Raw genomic sequence first — 19,317 nt, 5'->3', positions numbered from 1 at the left:
TTTAATGAAACACATTTTTTTCACTCTTGCATTTTGTGAGTTGTGAAATTCCAGTTTACATCACACGAAGACACAAACACTTGAAATTATTCATGAAGTGTAATCCGAAGTGCCAGGATGTGCTCAATTCTTTGTTGTATTCTACAATTTCCTATAAAACATGGTAACTTTAAGTTGGTATATTAGATGAGATAACATGACACTTTAAGTTGATTTCTATTCTTTAAAGGGGTTGCCCACTAGGACAACCTCTTCTTGCTCAATGATTTCCCCCATTAAAATAAAAACAATTATACTCTCATTCCCGGGCTCGTGAGAAGATATGTCACTTGAGCCTTGCGCTCAATCAGCGTTGCCTTCGTACATAAAAAAAAATCAACAGAAAGTGAGCGGCAAGCCTCATCAGTCACTTCCTGTTGAATATTTTTACATCCAAAGGCGGGCACAATTACTCCAACATTGGGCTCACTGCAATTGCTGACTCCGCTACAACAGCGCCAGAATGGGAGGGGGAGTATAGTTGTTTTTAATTTATCGGGGACAAACATTCAGAGTGAGAAGGGGTTGTCCCAGTAGTGGACAACCCTTTAAGAACTTTTATTAGAGGAACATTTTATGGTCAGGAAAAGAAAATGGAATATATAGCAAGATTCAGGTTGGGTTCCAGTTTTGTTGTGAATCTGGTTTGTCTGCTTAAGCCATTTCTCTATAATGTATCTTTTGTTTGCAGATCAATCAAGCAAAACCAGAATGTGGGAGGCAAACATTGGTTGAGTTGATGATCCGTCCAGTCCAAAGATTGCCTAGTGTTGCGCTTCTTCTAAATGGTAAGATGCTGTATTTCCAGCTTTTTTTTTCAAATGTTTATACAATGGATGGTTTATTAAAGGTTACTATTACTAGACTACTGTTCTGACAGTATAAAGAAGCTACAGCTGATCAGCGGCCACTGATTTTATCCAATGCGTCTACATGTCAAGTGACTACCAGCAGACAGTGGGTAGATCATGGCAATGATGTTGGTCCAGGTGACAAATATCCTCTGTGCCACAGACTGGATCTATTAAGTGGCTGTACAGCAGTGGACTACCCCTTTTAAACTAAATGTCCCAGGATTCTCTTTGTAATTTCCATCAGAGGCGTGTTGCAGCATGTAGGACTACAGTCATTTTTGTCATATTACACACTGTGACTGACCCAAACACCTATTGTTCAGAGTCAGTGTAACCGTTTCTTATTTGTACATTTCCATTCAGAAACAGGTTAATAGCACAATGTATTTAAAGACGTTGTCCACTACTTGGACAACTTCTCATACAGTTCGCTTGGCCAGCACAAAATAATAAATCTTATATTCCCGTACTGGTGCCATTCCCGTGGTGTCTGTAGTCTCTCTCGCGCGGTGTTGTCACGTAACGCCAGTGCCCAATCAGCAATGGCGTCACTGGCCCCGCCTTTGTACGAATTGAGCATGAAGAGGAAGCCAGGGTTCAACTGCAGCCCGGACGTCCTCTTCATGTTCGATTTGTCCAAAGACAGGGACAATGACGCTAGTGCTGAATGGGCGCTGGCGTCACAAGACCACGCGAGAGCCCCAAGACCGAGTGCGGACTCTGCGGGAATGTCGCTGCCATGGGAGGGGGAGTACAAGTTTTATTTTCAGGGCCAAACGTTTTGATCAAGAATGGGTTATCCTAGTAGTGGTCAACTCCTTTTAATTTCAAGAATTTGTTTTATGGTGGTAAGACATGTCGGGATCCTTCACCAGTTTGGCATGTTAAACTGGTCACATCATAGAATAGTGGCTGCAGAGCAGAGTTAAGCAGTTTTGATTTTGTTCATTTTATTTCTCATCTCTATTGCGGATATATTGGCTTGTAAAGTTTAGATTCTAAGGGCCCCGTTACATCCTTCAATGTCCCAGCGATCGCACCAATGGTCTGACGTGGATGAGATCGCCGGGACATAGTTAGCTGATCGCTGGTGAGCTGTCACATAGGCAGACTCACCAGCGATCAGGACCAGAGAGCACGCTGGTATCCAGGGTAAACAGCGGGTATCTAAGCGCCGCGCAGCTTAGTTAATCGCTGTTTACCCTGGATACCGCTGATCTCTCGCTGTCACACGCGGCGATGTGTGTTGCCCAGCGGCAGACCAAGGATAGATTTATGGCCCAGACCGTTGGGTAACGATTAACGATCAGCCAACTGATCGTTGCTACGTGTCACACGCAAGAATGTCGTTTTGACATCTCTGCAACGTCACCAAACTGACGTTGCAACGATATCATTCACAATATCGTTGCGTGTAACGGGGCCTTAATTCCCCCTTCCCTTCAACAAAAGGGATGTTGGCAAAGATTTCTCTATGGGAGCATGTACTTTTTCTCTCACCCATGACAGCACCACGGAGAGAGGGGATCCACCCATCCTGGACAGAACCTACAGATAAAAAGGGCGGTACCTACAGAACCAGCAGCAGCTGCTTACCAAAGAGGAGATTAAGGGCCATCCCCGTCCAAGGATTGACAGCGGGGAGGCCCCTGTCACGGCGGGGGGGAGAGGACCGAGCCGCCGCTCCGGAAAGGAGGCTGGGGCTGGTGGGGACCCAGGGCACGCGCGGGCCGCGCTATGGTACAGAGGTGTACCAATATGGCGCTGCTCCGGTAATGAGCAAACGACTTCTGTGTCCCCGCGGTCAACGCACGGCACACTCCCCGGATAAAGTGCGGTGCAGCCTGGGAGAGGAGGTGACGTCACACACCGGGAGATTCTAAAATGAAAGCGCTGAAAGTGCTCCTGGCTGGAAGCGTCCCGGAAGTGGGGGACAGGGGAACAGCAGGAGCAGCAGCCCAACAGGGGCCAGGCAGCAGCGACAACACCATCTCCGGCAAAAAAGATCAGACAGGCGTGGTGACCGGTTTAGTAACCACTCCACGAAGCGCAGCAGATCGGCTGCAAGGAGCAGTCACCATCCATGAATCAGCCCGTTCGGGACCTGAATCCACCTCCAGAAAAGGTACCTGCAACCGCGCCTACATGGTGAGTGACCTTCGAGAATGTTCACCATTGTAATAGACTTCTTTTCCCTTATCAGGGAAATAAGAAGGGGGAAAACCAAGAACGGGGCATGCCCCACTGGTAGCAGAGCCCTACCAATCTCATGAGTTAAGAGCCTCCGTGAATCCCGCGGACCTAAGAGCTGTAATCGGTTCAGAGTACTCCCTTTTCATCCCTGACATGGGGGGGGAAAGTTAAAGGGAGGGACGCCGTAGTGGGTTCCCAGTCACATGTCTCGACGTCAGAGGAGATTACCTCACATACCTTGGACACCGGCTCATCATCCTCAGACGAGCAAACGGGAGGCCGTCATTGTTTTCCCCTAGAGGAGGTTGACACGCTGGTAAAGGCAGTAAGATCTGCCTTGGGGTGGCAGACCCTTGCCCTGATAGGCCAGTCCAGGACATAATGTTGAGGGACTGGGCCAAAAGAAACGCAGGTTGTTCCTGCTAAACGAGAATGTACAGGGGGGGAAAAAAAAAACAAAACAAAAAAAAGCCGGATAGGTCGTCCCTTCCCTTAAGAGGAAATATCCCTTTGACAAAGGGGCGTCCACATCTTGGGACAAGGCCTCGAAATCCGAAGCAGCTGTCGCCAAGGCCTCAAGAAGAAAAAAAAAAAGTTTGCACTCCCCTTTGATGACACAGGGGTACTCTGAATCACCCCTTAGATAAAAAGGCCAATACGTTCCTTAAGGGTGCTTGGGAAGCAATAGGTGAGCTATAGCAGCAACATGTACCTCCAGAGCCTTATGGTATGGGTGGATCAACTGGATAAATACTTGTGGGAAGGTACACCCAGGGGAAAAGATTCGGGAATCTATTCCAAGAATAAGGGGAGCAGGCAGCCTTCTCAGCGGACTTCAGCCGACTCAGTAAGATTATCATCCAAAGCGGCAGCCCTGTCAAAACGCTGCTCGAAGAAAGTTGTGGCTCAAATGTTGGCCAGGGGATTTACAAGCTTAAATGAAGCTATGCTCGATCCCCTGCGAAACAAAGTTCCTATTCAGGGAGACGTTGGATCACATCCTCCAAAGGCATGGGATAAAATGAAGGGATGCCCAAACCTGGGGCCAATAGCTTTTAAAATGTTCTTTCATAAAAAAGTTCTTTCAGAGGAGGTCACTGAGGGAACAGGAATGGGATGAGAGAAGAGGAGATAGAGGTCCTATTCGGTAACTTATCCCGAGACAAGAAACCTTCTAAGTGACAGTTTGTGGAAGGAAATCTCGGACAGTCTTTGGTTATTAATTCTTATTGCCTCGGGCCTAAAGATAAACTTTCTCTCTCTCCCACCTCAAAAAATACGTAGTAACTCCACAAAGATCCTCTATACGAGAACAAAAGCTCTCGAAAACGAGGTCCTAAGCTTAGTAAAGAAAGGAGTCCTCCATGAGGTTTCCCTGCAGGAGAGGGCAAGAGGCTTCTATTCCCCTCTTTTTCTTTTGACCAAACCGCACGGCACCTTCTGGATAATTATAAATTTGAAAAGTCTAAACGTTTGACTCCATTTTGAATTTTTGTTTTTTGACAATCAAATTTACCACCAAAATCCTGTTCCCACACTGCTTCAGGACAGTATTAGATCTCAGCGACGCGTACGATCACGTCTCCATCCATGAAGACTCCAGAAAATACGTCAGACTGGCGGTCGCTATAGAGGGTGAGATAAAAGAGATCCTATATGGGACCTTGCCGTTAGGAATATCTATATCCCCACGAATATTCACAAAACTAGTAGCAGAAATGATGGCCAGCCTAAGGGAGCAGGACAAATTAATCCCATATTGGACGACTTTTAATAGCGGCTCGCCCCTAAAATACAAGGAACAGAGGGAGAGAGTGATGAACACTCTACAGAACCTCGGCTAGCTTCTGAACCTGAGAGAATTGAGGTTGGAGCCAGCACGTTCGGGAGTTCCTAGGACTAACACTGGACTCAAACACCCAAGAGCAATACCTCCCGGACCGCAAAAAAGAGCATGGCTCAAATGGTAGCAAGAGTGATTCAGAACCCTTCCATGACACTAAGAAAAGCAATGTCACTACTAAGGTCTCTCTCTGCCTGCCTACGGGCGGTCCAATGGGCACAGCTACATACGAGACATCTCCAATGGGATGTATTAGCCAGCCAGTTAGCATTACAAGGTCACTTAGGGGGCCGCATTACCCTAGATTCTAAAACTATTCATTTCCTAGCCTGGCGTGGAAACAAAGACAACCTATCCAAAGGGATTCCTTGGGTAAAAAAAAAAAATCACACACATAATTACCCCGGATGCCAGTCCCACAGGATGGGAAGCATACATGAACAGCAGGGTGGCCCAGAGGGAAGGGGGAGGCCAGAAATTAGAAGCCTCCTCGAACCAAAAGGAACTCGGGCAGTAGGCTACGCCTTAACACACTTCCTACCCGTGCTGTGAGGTCATCTTGTCCGCATATTTTCGGACAATCAGGTGATAGTGGCTTATATAAATCATTAGGGAGGAACCAGGAGGTCCCGAGCCCTAATGAACACGTCTTCGAAAATCCTCACCCTATCCGAGTATCTCTCTCGGCACTGCACATACGGGGAACAGAGAACTGGAGAGCTGACCTTCTGAGTCGCACCATATTACACCAGGGAGAATGGGTCCTAAAACAGTCCTTTTTTTCTGAAGATTGTAGAAATGTGGGGAACCCCAGACATAAATCTGTATGCCAACTACAAAAAAAAAAAAAAAGTGAAACCTTTTTTCGTTCCCTAGACCTAAGGGGGAATCCTCGGCCCTGAATGCTCTTATGCTCCCGTGGACACAGAGCCTAATGTATGCCTTTCCCCCCGATCATTCTCATTCCGGCAGTCATAAGAAAAGTCAGAGGACGGAGCGAGAATGATACTAATGGCTCCCTTCTGGCCAAAAAGAACTTGGTTCTCCTGGCCGAGAATGCTCTCAATAACCGACCCTTGGGTCCTACCAGATCTCCTAGACCTACTGTCTCAGACCAGTTTTACACTCTCGAGCAGTGAACCTCCATTTAACACATGGAATTTGAAAGGGCACTGCTGAGGGAAAGGAGTTTCTCTGAAAGCCTAGTTTCTACACTACAGAAGAGTAGGAAACCGGTCACGACAAGAGCCTATGGGAGAACTTGAAGGAAGTTTCTGTCCACCTGCAGGGTCCAGGATGGAGTCCAGATTTACAAAATTCTTGAATTTCTGCAGAGGGGCTTAGAGCAGGGACTGGTTAACACACAAAGTACAGATAGCGGCCTTAGGTGCCTTTTATAACCAGGATGCGGCAGGCAATTCCCTGGGTAGCACGGTTTATCAGGGCCGCAACGAGGTCTAGGCCAATAGTAAGCCTGAAATTACCATCATGGGACCCGAATTTCGTACTAACAGGTCCCCCATTTGAACTCCCTTTAATATCTTATTAAAACTGTGTGCTTCTAGCGGCGCTAGCATCGTCTCACAGGGTGAGCGATATTCAGGCTCTATCAACAGCGCCACTGTTGACCAAAATTGTAGAATATAGTCATCTTGAAGCCTGACCCGGCATATCTACCTATAGTCACATTTTTCATAGGTCCCAAGAGGTAGTCCTTCCTTCCTTCTACCCAAATCCCAGGAATAGGGGAGAAGAAAGATTTCACACCCTAGATGTGAAGAGGTGCCTAGTTCAGTATTTAGAGGCCACCACCTCTATCGCTCTAGCTCTCTCTATCGCTCTCTCTATCTCTCTCTCTATCTCTCTATCTATCTCGCTGGCGCTCTGTTGCTGGCGCTCTGTTGCTGGCGCTCTGTTGCTGGCGCTCTGTTGCTGGCGCTCTGTTGCTGGCGCTCTGTTGCTGGCGCTCTGTTGCTGGCGCTCTGGCTCTCTGTCGCTGGCGCTCTCTCTCTGTCGCTGGCGCTCTCTCTCTGGCGCTGGCGCTCTCTCTCTGGCGCTGGCGCTCTCTCTCTGGCGCTGGCGCGCTCTCTCTCGCGCTGGCGCGCTCTCTCTCTCGCTGGCGCTGGCGCGCTCTCTCTCTCTCTGGCGCGCTCTCTCGCTGGCGCTGGCGCGCTCTCTCTCTGGCGCTGGCGCGCTCTCTCTCTGGCGCTGGCGCGCTCTCTCTCTGGCGCTGGCGCGCTCTCTCTCGCTGGCGCGCTCTCTCGCTGGCGCTGGCGCGCTCTCTCGCTGGCGCGCGCTCTCTCTCTCTGGCGCTGGCGCGCGCTCTCTGGCGCTGGCGCGCTCTCTCTCTCTCTCTCTGGCGCGCTCGCGCTCTCTCTGGCGCGCTCGCGCTCTCTCTGGCGCTGGCGCGCTCTCTGGCGCTGGCGCGCTCTCTCTCTCTGGCGCTGGCGCGCTCTCTCTCTGGCGCTGGCGCGCGCTCTCTCTGGCGCTGGCGCGCGCGCTCTCTGGCGCGCTCTCTCTCTCTCTCGCTCTCTGGCGCGCTCTCTCTCGCTCTCTGGCGCGCTCTCTCTCGCTCTCTGGCGCGCTCTCTGGCGCGCTCTCTCTGGCGCGCTCTCTCTCGCTCTCTGGCGCTGGCGCGCTCTCTCTCTCTCTGGCGCGCTCTCTCTCTCTCTGGCGCGCTCTCTCTCTCTCTGGCGCTGGCGCGCTCTCTCTCTCTCTGGCGCTGGCGCGCTCTCTCTCTGGCGCTGGCGCGCTCTCTCTCTCTGGCTCGCTCTCTCTCTGGCGCGCTCTCTCTCTGGCGCGCTCTCTCTGGTGCTCTCTCTCTCTCTGTCGCTGGCGCTCTCTCTCTCTGTCGCTGGCGCTCTCTCTCTCTGTCGCTGGCGCTCTCTCTCTCTGTCGCTGGCGCTCTCTCTCTCTGTCGCTGGCGCGCTCTCTCTCTGTCGCTGGCGCTCTCTGTCGCTGGCGCTCTCTGTCGCTGGCGCTCTCTGTCGCTGGCTCTCTGTCGCGCTCTCTGTCGCGCTCTCTGTCGCGCTCTCTCTGTCGCGCTCTCTGTCGCGCTCTCTGTCGCGCTCTCTGTCGCGCTCTCTCTGTCGCGCTCTCTCTGTCGCGCTCTCTCTGTCGCGCTCTCTCTGTCGCGCTCTCTCTGTCGCGCTCTGTCTCTGTCGCGCTCTGTCTCTGTCGCGCTCTGTCTCTGTCGCGCTCTGTCTCTGTCGCGCTCTGTCTCTGTCGCGCTCTGTCTCTGTCGCGCTCTGTCTCTGTCGCGCTCTGTCTCTGTCGCGCTCTGTCTCTGTCGCGCTCTGTCTCTGTCGCGCTCTGTCTCTGTCGCGCTCTGTCTCTGTCGCGCTCTGTCTCTGTCGCGCTCTGTCTCTGTCGCGCTCTGTCTCTGTCGCGCTCTGTCTCTGTCGCGCTCTGTCTCTGTCGCGCTCTGTCTCTGTCGCGCTCTGTCTCTGTCGCGCTCTGTCTCTGTCGCGCTCTGTCTCTGTCGCGCTCTGTCTCTGTCGCGCTCTGTCTCTGTCGCGCTCTGTCTCTGTCGCGCTCTGTCTCTGTCGCGCTCTGTCTCTGTCGCGCTCTGTCTCTGTCGCGCTCTGTCTCTGTCGCGCTCTGTCTCTGTCGCGCTCTGTCTCTGTCGCGCTCTGTCTCTGTCGCGCTCTGTCTCTGTCGCGCTCTGTCTCTGGCGCGCTCTGTCTCTGGCGCGCTCTGTCTCTGGCGCGCTCTGTCTCTGGCGCGCTCTGTCTCTGGCGCGCTCTGTCTCTGGCGCGCTCTGTCTCTGGCGCGCTCTGTCTCTGGCGCGCTCTGTCTCTGGCGCGCTCTCTCTCTCTGGCGCGCTCGCGCTCTCTCTCTCTGGCGCGCTCGCGCTCTCTCTCTCTGGCGCGCTCGCGCTCTCTCTGTCTCTGTGTCTGTCGCTCGGTCGCTCGCGCTCTCTCGACTCAAAGCATCTAAGAGTACCCTGACAAGATGGATAAATGATGCGATTGGCATATACATCCAGTGGGAATACCATTCTGGAGGGGTTGAGAGCTCATCCCACAGGAGCAGTAGCGATCTCGGGGACTGAAAGAGCCGAGGTATCGATAGAACAGATCTGTAAGGTGGCCACCCGGCTAACACCACCTACCTCTTTTCAGACACTATCATTTAGAGCTAGCCTCTATGTCTGACCTGACCTTCGGGAGAAGGGTCCTTCAGGTGGTGGTCCCTCTCTAAGCTACCAATCTCTGTAATTCTCTCCGTGGTGCTGTCATGGGTGAGAGAGAATAGCTTACTCACCGATAACTGTGTTTCTCGGAACCCATGACAGCACCCGCTTATCCCCCCCCTTCACGAGTGTGGTGAGCACGTTTTACTGTCCGTGGAGTGTTTCCGTTTTGGCACGGTGCTTCTTGATGATAAGCAATATTATATTGTGTATATATTTCTGTTTAACTAATCTGGAGACCCTCTGATGCTCTGTAACCAACTGAAGGGGAGGTACCGCCCTTCTTATCTGTAGGTTCCTGTCCAGGACGGGCGGATCCCCTCTCTCCGTGGTGCTGTCATGGGTTCCGAGAAACACCGATATCGGTGAGTAACTAAGCTATTCTCTCGCATGACTGTGCAATGAATGAAAGGAAGCTTGTTCCAACTTTCTCCTGTGAAACGTGTAATGACACATGAGTAGCGCAGAGTTAAGTAATTATGAACACCTCTTGCAACTTTCATCTCATAGAAGTCGATATGGGGGAGAAGGAAGAGTAAGGGTCCCGTTTCACTTAGCAACGCACCAGCGATTCCCGACAACGATACGACCTGGTAGGGATCGCTAGTGCGTCGCCAAATGATTGCTAGTAATCTGCCAAACAGGCAGATCTCTTGAGCGACGCAGCAACGATCCAGCGATGTATGCTGGCCATCGGGACGCTGATGACGAAAAAATGGCCCAGAACATTCCTGCACGATCAGCGATATCCAGCAGGGGGGGGCCGGTCGCTGCTGCGTGTCACATGTAGCAAGATCGCAGGCGAGATCGCTGTTGCTTCACAAAATCGGTGACATATTAGTGATCTCGCTATGTGAGACGGGGCCTTAAAGCAGAGCTGATCTTGCCCTGAGATTAAAACTGCAAAAGGTGTTTATAATGACACACAACTTCGCTACATGCTACACAGTGAGTGCTGAGGTTATAGAGGAGAGCGTGGCCATGTGTTACTTGTCTCGTATAGAGAAAGCAGGGTCTAAAGTTCTCTAGAGACATTTTTTTTTTTTTCCTCCCCTCCACGACGTATCCTGTTTATAATTGGACAACGTCACACAGAGGGGAAAAAACTCCATCCCCCCCCTCCCCCAGAGACAAATCTTTGCTAGCGCCCCCTTGGTTGTAGGGGAAACTAAAATAAATACTTTACAAGTTAGTAATATCTCTGCAGCTGAGATGAGAAATAAAAATAAAAGTGGCAAGTTTTATTCAGTTCTGCCGCCACTATTGTTGTGGCCAGTTTTAAAGTATATATGCCTATATTACACATTTCTAAATGTAGTTGAGCTACCATTCCAAATCCTTTCTAAAGGTGTATACAGTAGGTAGCGGCAATAGCCTATCCATTGGATTGGTGAGAACATCTAGATTGGTACCGGTCAGACTGCTGGAACTCTCACCAATTGCCAGAATCGCACTACTTTTTGCCTGTTTAGAATCGAGCAGTAGTGCTTATGTTTGACTGCCGCACCATTCATTCTCTGGGACTGCTGCAGCTGTATACTTGGCTTTTACAGACCCATATACGATTAATCGAGCCGTTTTTAAATATACACACTACTGCTCCATTGTGAAGGCACTTTTTGACCCTTTTATCTGGCAGTTGGACCCTCATCAACCTGGAAAGAATTACTTAACTGATGAACACATCTACCTACTGCTATAGCAATTTTCAGCCAGCGCTCTAGTCTTCTGGCTCTTGCACACCCGGGTATACGTTGAACTAATTGGCTTTTTCTTTTGACTGTAGATCTTAAGAAACATACTTCTGAGGACAATCCAGATAAGGTGATGCTTGAAAAAGCTATAGAATCACTAAAAGAAGTAATGACGTAAGTAGTTTCATACACACAAGAAGCTTCCTAGACTACATCCTCTGTGAAGTGTAGGGCTATGTGCGCATGTTGCATATTTGCTTGCAGAATTTTCTGCAAGGTTTCTGCATCTCTTGGCAGATAAACGCAGTGGAAAATGGGCCCATTTTTGATGCGTTTTTGCATGTGCTTTTTTCCTGTACATTGAATGGGGCAAAAACGCAGGCAAAAACTCGAAAAGAATAGACATGCTGCAGAAAATAAAAAGCTGCAAACATGGACTGAAATTTGCTGATCATGTGTCTGTTGCCAATAACAGCCAATCACCGTGCAGCTTTCATTTTACTATTGCTATTAAAGGGATCTATTTGTTGCAATCGGAGCACAGTTTAAAAGGGGGGTTCTTTGAGAATGTGCTGAAAATAGCCATCACCTATTTCAGGTTGAAACCTCTCCTAGTCATGTTTCGGGATGGGTTGAAACCTGTAGATCAACTGTTGGAGAAGCGGGATCGTGGACAAGCATGCCTAATCTGCTCCCTCCACTGCGGAGCAGGGCTGTAACAGGAAAAAAAAAAAACAGACTGAGCCCAGCAGGAAAGGGGGGGTTTTGTTTTTTTCCTTCATGATCTTCACCATACTGTGTGTTCACTTGTGAAACCCCATTCTTCTGAGTCAGTCTGACAACTTCACAGCAGGCCTGGTTTTCTAAGTCTGGAAAGAAATGTTGCTCCCCACTCTCCTGTTACAGCCCTATTCCATGGCTGTGTGAGCAGATCAGGTATGTTTGCTCACAATGCTGCTGCTCTTAACAGCTTACATGTCTCGAGTATTGTTACTTCAATCTCTAGAATTGATCTAGAAAGCTCCCCATAAAATAAACCTAATGTACAGTGATGTAAAAACAACATTGCTGTGTGCATGTACAGTCTTATGTTACTTCTATAACCACTTCAGGGCTTGGAAACCCAGACGCAGCTAAAAGTGACATGTTTATTCCTCAGTACAGAGCAAGAACTATGGGAAGGCCAATAGCGAAGCTGCTTCAGGAAAACTATTGCCAGTGGTTTACTAAGGCCATGTGCACACGATGCAGATTTGCAGCGTTTCCGCAGCGGATTTTACCGCGCAGAAACGTTGCATATCCGCATTGTGATGTACAGTACCTTTAAAATGAATGAAAAAAAAAAACCGCTGTGCAGACGCTGCGGATTTTTCCACGCGGTTTTCCTGCGGTACAAAATCCACAGCATGTTACTTCTTTTGTGCGGTTTTCTATCTCCCCTGTCACCAAATCCGCAGGGGGAAGACCGCAATGGAAAACCGCACAAAAACCGCGTGAAAAATGGAAGAAATCCGCAGGAAAAATGCAGGTCATTTGACCTGCGGTTTTCTTCCATTCTGCACGGAAAAATCCGCAGGGCTCAAAACTCCGTCTGCACTCAGCCTGAAACTGCTCGGGGTGAACTAAAAGTTGTGTGCATGTGAACTAGTGCAGCATTTGTTCTTCTTTTTTTTTTCTTTACTGCCTGTGACTGGCATGCTTGAGAGAGAGAGAGATATATATCTCTTTATCTCCTGTGCAGTAGGTTCACTGCTGGGCTCCACCAATAATTGGTTGGCGTCACTACTGTAAAAGAGTCTCAAAGGCCACTGGGTCGGTCTTTTACCAATATGTTGCTTTCATAACCATAGTCCTGTAGTATGGCTAATGATCTGTGCCTCCCGTGTTTTCAGTACTTGGTGATTTAACGATCTGCTTTTCAATTATCTCCTTGGTTTTTGTCCCAAAGATCATGGATATGATTTTGGTGATTGTACACCTCTTGCATGAATGCACTTTTTTTTTTTTTTTTTTTGTTAGCACAGGTCATGTAATTTCACGCTCAGAACTGCATCGTAAATGGTTTTCAGTGCCCTCTAATTGCTAGTGGAAAGCTGCCGGCATAGACATCGGGGGCTTATCTACAGCATTTTGTAATGCTGTAGATAAGCCTCCGATGTAACCTGAAAGAGAAGAAAAACGCGTTATTATACTCGCCGAGGTGGGCGGTCCGGTCCGATGGGTGTCGCCGTCCCGTCCGGCACCTCCCTTCATGCGATGACGTCCTCTTCTCCCGTCCTGTAATGGCTCCGGCGCAACTGCACTGCTCTGCCCTGTTGAGGGCAGAGCAGAGTCCTGCAGTGCGCAGGCGTCGGGAGAGCTCTGGCACCTGCGCACTGCAGAATTCTGCTCTGCCCTCAACAGGGCAGAGCAGTGCGTCTATGCCAGAGCCATTTCAGGACGGGAGAAGAGGACGTCATCGCATGAAGAAGGGAGGCGCCGGACCGCAACACCCACCGGACCGCCCACCTCGGTGAGTATAATATAACTCGTTTTTCTCCTCTTTCAGGTTACATCGGGGGCTTATCTACAGCATTACAGAATGCTGTAGATAAGCCCCCGATGTCTATGCCGGCAGCTAATAGGGCAAAAAAAGGGGTGACAGATTACCTTTATAATATCCCAAGAATCCTGTAAATGAGTTTGTGACCTTGACTCGCCCCTCAGCCCCCAATATTCTGCCATTTCCGGCTTTTGACAAACTTCATGAAATAAATTTTCTCTGGGAAATCTTTCTAGAATGTAATCCTCCACTTGACTACATAAATATTTTCATGACATTCTTTTCATTGTATATTCCGAGGGGCAACCAGATAAACAAGCAACTTCACATTGATATGTAATTACTTCTCCGTTCCCTTCAGCCAGGCAAAGCTTTTCCTTCTGTCTCTTCAAACAAAACCAACACTTTCATATTTTTCTGCTAAAATGCTTATTAAGTTATTAAAGAGAATATGTTCTGGTTTACAGTGCAGAAGTCAATACCTTTTTTCTTTTTTACTTTTTTATTTATTTTTTTTTTTAATTGGCAGTCATATCAATGAAGATAAAAGGAAAACTGAAGGTCAACGACAAATTTTTGATGTAGTCTATGAAGTGGATGGGTGTCCTGTAAGTCTTCAATCTATCTAATGTCCGTAGATAAATTACAATGAATACCGATCCATTAGTGAAATGCATACAGATACTACCCCTTAAGTCAGCGTGATGGTGCCATGTAAGGCCTCATTTATTTTTTGTTTGTACCATTTACTCTTCTTAAATGAATGTAACTTTGTCAACTGCTCTTTTTTTTTTTTCGCAGGCAAATCTGTTATCCTCCCATAGGATGCTGGTACAGAGAGTGGAAACTATAGCTCTCGGGGAAGATCTCTGTGACAGAGGAGAACAAGTCACACTCTTTCTCTTTAATGATTGCCTGGAGGTAAGACGATATTGAATGTTAACATCTGAAGAGATGCAGGGAGATTTGTTAGGAAGTTCTTACTAAGAAAAAGTCGGAAAATTTTTAATGCATCAAGTTAAAATGCAGGAAAATGTGTGGAAATTGTTAATGTGTTATGCTTCGGTAAAAAAATGTTCCCTTTATGGCTGATTATTACCCTTTAATCTTTTTCTACTTTGGATTTTTTTTTTCTTCTTTTTAAAATGTCTTCATATTTCAACATCCTCATACACTCTGAATATAGATTCACATAAAATGGGAATCACTACATTACTTAGGTTTACTTAGCAGACTCATCCTGAGCTACAGTGAGTACTATAGACCAGGCTGAATTCACCATTGAGAAACATCTTAATTTCCCTCGCAAAACATCTTTTAAAAGCAAATAGACATGAACAGCGCATGTTAACTGATGTTTCGGATGCAATTAGCTAGTGTGTATATATAGATTTATGTATTCACAATTAAGTATTGTCTGTTACACTTAAAATATTAAATACAAGATATGTCCTGAAATGGTAAAATTACTGGTCATAAATGGTATATTGATGGCGCTAAAGTAAATGTTGATGTTGTATTGCTGACAGAGCTGTAATAGCCAAGTAATGTGAAACATGCTGTCCTGTCTGCATATTGGAGCAAGACGACAATATAACATCATCTATGTATGCCTGCCAGGACTTGGTTATCCTTAACATAGGGTGTAATTTTTGTCTCTTTATAAGCCCAATTTTGGGAATATGTACCCTATTATATTCTATGACTCATATCTATTGTGTATACATCCCTCTATTTTTTGATATTTGGCAGCTTAAATCCAGATATCACTGTATATTATGTTATTGAATGCACTTGTTGGTTGTACAGTTGTGACCAAAAGTATTGACACCCCTGCAATTCTGTCAGATAATACTCAGTTTCTTCCTGAGAATGATTGCAAACAAATTCTTTGGTATTATCTTCATTTAATTTGTCTTAGGCTGGTTTCACACTTGCGTTTTTTTTTCCGCTGTATTTTAGCGCTAAATAGCGCATGCGTTTTTTTTTTTCCTATACTTTGCATGGGATGCGCTTATGTGCGCATACACATGCGTTTGTACGCGTTTTTCCGCGCATGCGTTTTTTTGCGGTATGCGCTCGGGCGCACAAAATGCATCCTGTTGCATTTTTTGGGCGTCCGACTTGCCTCAAAACGCATGCGCGCGCAATGCGTTTTTTTACAGCAAGACACCCATTATAAGTCTATGGGTGCGCATTGGCATGCTTATGTATGCGTTTTTTTGCACATGCGTTTTTTTTTTGCTAACCATGGAATTTAGGGGTTTGGGTTAGAGTTAGGGTTAGTTAAGGGGGGGTTAGGGTTAGTTAGGGTTTAGGGTTTGGGTTAGGGTTAAGTATGGTTTGGTTAAGGGTTAGGGTCAGGGTTAGGGTCAGGGTTAGGGTTAGTAAAGTCATGGTTTGGGTTAGTGTGAGGGGCCACCTAATGTTTGGAAAAAACGCAAACGCGGTAAAAACGCACTAAACGCATACAAACACATAAAAACGCTGCGTTTTTTTCATGCATGCTCATAAAAATGCTTAAAAAAACGCAGCATTTGTATGCGTTTTTTCAATGCGTTTTTTTGCGGGAAAAACGCGCTGCAAAAAAAAGCAAGTGTGAAATTAGCCTTAGGCCTGTTTCACACATCCGTTTGAGTCCATCAGTCAAAATCCGCCGTTTTGCAAAAAAAAAAAACGGATCCGCCATATTTCTTGGCGGATCCGTTTTTTTCCCATTGAGTTGCATTACCGGCGGATCTTGACGGATGCCCATCCATTGGATCTGTTTTTTTGCAGATCCGCCAAAATTTTGACGTCCGCCGACATGCCCGAACGGACCATGCAACGTTTTTTCAGGCGGCCGGATCTGCATTTGTCACTGCTTATGCCCGAAAGACTTCACTCGGCCACAAATTTAACCCTAAACTCTGTTCTGGCAGCTGAAAATTTCTCTCTCTCTCTCTCTCTCTCTCTCTCTCTCTCTCTCTCTCTCTCTCTCTCTCTCTCTCTCTCTCTCTCATATATAACGGTCCGGTGCCAAACGTTGTGGTCAGTCCAGGAACGGATCCGTTAGCCGCCGTTTTAGCGGATTTTGACTGACCAAAAAAACTGTTGTGTGAAACAGGCCTTAAATGAAAAAGCACGAAAAAAGAATTGTCCTAAAGCCAAATTGGATATAATTCCACACCAAACATAAAAAAGAGGGTGGACAAAAGTATTGGCACTATTCAAAAAATCATGTGATGCTTCTCTAATTTGTGTAATTAACAGCACCTGTAACTTATCTGTGGCACCTAACAGGTGTTGGCAATAACTAAATCACACTTGCAGCCAGTTGACATGGATTAAAGTTGACTCAACCTCTGTCCTGTGTCCTTGTGTGTACCATATTGAGCATGGAGAAAAGAAAGAAGACCAAAGAACTGTCTGAGGACATGAGAAACCAAATTGTGAGGAAGCATGAGCAATCTCAAGGCTACAAGTCCATCTCCAAAGACCTGAATGTTCCTGTGTCTACCGTGCGCAGTGTCATCAAGAAGTTTAAAGCCCATGGCACTGTGGCTAACCTCCCTAGATGTGGACGGAAAAGTAAAATTGACAAGAGATTTCAATGCAAGATTGTGCGGATGTTGGATAAAGAACCTCGACTAACATCCAAGCAAGTTCAAGCTGCCCTGCAGTCCGAGGGTACAACAGTGTCAACCCGTACTATCCGTCGGTGTCTGAATGACAAGTGACTGTATGGTAGGAGACCCAGGAAGACCCCACTTCTTACCCCGAGACATAAAAAAGCCAGGCTGGAGTTTGCCAAAACTTACCTGAAAAAGCCTAAAACGTTTTGGAAGAATGTTCTCTGGTCAGATGAGACAAAAGTAGAGCTTTTTGGGCAAAGGCATCAACATAGAGTTTACAGGAGAAAAAAAGAGGCATTCAAAGAAAAGAACACGGTCCCTACAGTCAAACATGGTGGAGGTTCCCTGATGTTTTGGTGTTGCTTTGCTGCCTCTGGCACTGGACTGCTTGACCGTGTGCATGGCTTATGGTCTGAAGACTACCAACAAATTTTGCAGCATAATGTAGGGCCCAGTGTGAGAAAGCTGGGTCTCCCTCAGAGGTCATGGGTCTTCCAGCAGGACAATGACCCAAAACACACTTCAAAAAGCACTAGAAAATGGTTTGAGAGAAAGCACTGGAGACTTCTAAGGTGGCCAGCAATAAGTCCAGACCTGAATCCCATAGAACACCTGTGGAGAGATCTCAAAATGGCAGTTTGGAGAAGGCACCCTTCAAATATCAGGGACCTGGAGCAGTTTGCCAAAGAAGAATGGTCTAAAATTCCACCAGAGCATTGTAAGAAACTCATTGATGATTACTGGAAGCAGTTGGTCGCAGTTATTTTGGCTATTATTATAATAATAATAATAAATTTTATTTTTATAGCGCCGACATATTCCGCAGCACTTTACATTTCAGAGGGGATTTGTACAGACAATAGACATTACAGCATAACAATAATCACATACAGTAGATTATAACAAATAACAAGAGGAGTGAGGGCCCTGCTCGCAAGCTTACAGTCTATGAGGAAAGAGGGAGACACGAAAGGTGGGTGGTAACAGTTGCTCTGATTGTATGGACCAGCCATAATGTTAAGTGTGTAACAGTACAGACACAGAGGGCTAATGGATGCATAAAGCATGTGGGAACATGATGCTGGGAACCTGGTTATGGTAAAACTTTTGGCTCTGCCACACAGGGATAGGTTAGGTTAATGTGTTGAGGCGATAGGCCAGTCTGAATAAATGCGTTTTCAGGACACGCTTAAAATTGTGGGGATTGGGGACTAATCGTATTGACCTGGGAAGTGCATTCCAAAGAATTGGCGTGGCACGTGTAAAGTCTTGGAGACGGGAGTGGGAGGTTCTGACTATTGAGGATACTAACCTCAGGTCATCAGCAGAACGGAGGGCGCTGGTAGGGTGGTATACTGAAACAAGGGAGGAGATGTAGGGTGGTGCTGAGCCATGGAGGGCTTTGTGGGTGAGGGTAATAAGTTTATACTGAATTCTGGAGTGGATGGGTAGGCAGTGTAATGACTGGCACAAGGTAGAGGCATCGGTGTAACGATTGGCGAGGAATATGATACTGGCTGCAGCATTCAAGACAGATTGGAGAGGGGAGAGTTTGGTAAGAGGGAGACCGATTAGGAGAGTTACAATAGTCGAGACGAGAATGAATAAGAGAAACAGTAAGAGTTTTTGCAGAGTCAAAAGTAAGAAAAGGTCGAATTCTAGAAATGTTTTTGAGGTGCAGATGACGAGAGCGAGCCAGTGATCGAATGTGGGGGGCAAAGGAAAGCTCGGAATCAAGTATGACCCCAAGACAGCGGGCATGTTGCTGGGGAGTAATAGTGGAACCACACACAGAAATAGCAATGTCGGGTATAGGTACATTAGTAGCAGGAGGAAACACCAGGAGTTCAGTCTTTGACAGGTTCAGTTTCAGATATAGTGAGGACATGATATTAGACACAGCGTTTAGACAATCGCCAGTGTTTTCTAGAAAGGCTGGCGTGATGTCAGGAGAAGAAGCGTATAATTGGGTGTCATCAGCATAGAGATGGTACTGGAAACCAAATCTACTGATTGTTTGACCAATAGGGGCAGTGTACAAGGAGAAGAGGAGGGGGCCTAGAACCGATCCTTGAGGAACCCCAACAGTAAGGGGAAGGTGAGAGGAGGAGGAGCCGGCAAAAGAAACAGTAAAGGAGCGGTCGGAGAGATAGGAGGAGAACCAGGAGAGAACGGTGTCCTTGAGGCCAATGGAATGGAGCATAGTGAGGAGGAGCTGATGATCCACAGTGTCGAATGCTGCAGAGAGATCCAAGAGAATTAGCATGGAGTAATGACCATTTGATTTAGCTGTTAGCAGATCATTAGAGACTTTAGTGAGGGCAGTTTCAGTGGAGTGTAAAG

General features: G+C 47.3%; 1 protein-coding gene across 6 annotated transcripts in view; it reads left to right on the top strand.

The window, feature by feature from the left end:
• ECT2 (epithelial cell transforming 2) overlaps positions 1-19,317 on the top strand; it is a 158,413-nt gene that overhangs the window by 102,034 nt on the left and 37,062 nt on the right. For all 6 annotated transcript variants that reach the window (XM_073578834.1, XM_073578832.1, XM_073578833.1 and 3 more), the window contains 4 exons: positions 731-827; positions 10,911-10,992; positions 13,890-13,968; positions 14,162-14,281. In XM_073578834.1, the coding sequence (XP_073434935.1) occupies positions 731-827; positions 10,911-10,992; positions 13,890-13,968; positions 14,162-14,281 (378 nt within the window). The remainder of the gene's footprint in view (positions 1-730; positions 828-10,910; positions 10,993-13,889; positions 13,969-14,161; positions 14,282-19,317) is intronic.

This window comes from Dendrobates tinctorius, unplaced genomic scaffold (assembly GCF_039654945.1).
Source record: "Dendrobates tinctorius isolate UK_male_01 unplaced genomic scaffold, ASM3965494v1 ptg000060l, whole genome shotgun sequence".
Taxonomy (NCBI): domain Eukaryota; kingdom Metazoa; phylum Chordata; class Amphibia; order Anura; family Dendrobatidae; genus Dendrobates; species Dendrobates tinctorius.
This window is presented reverse-complemented; position numbering and strand designations above follow the sequence as displayed.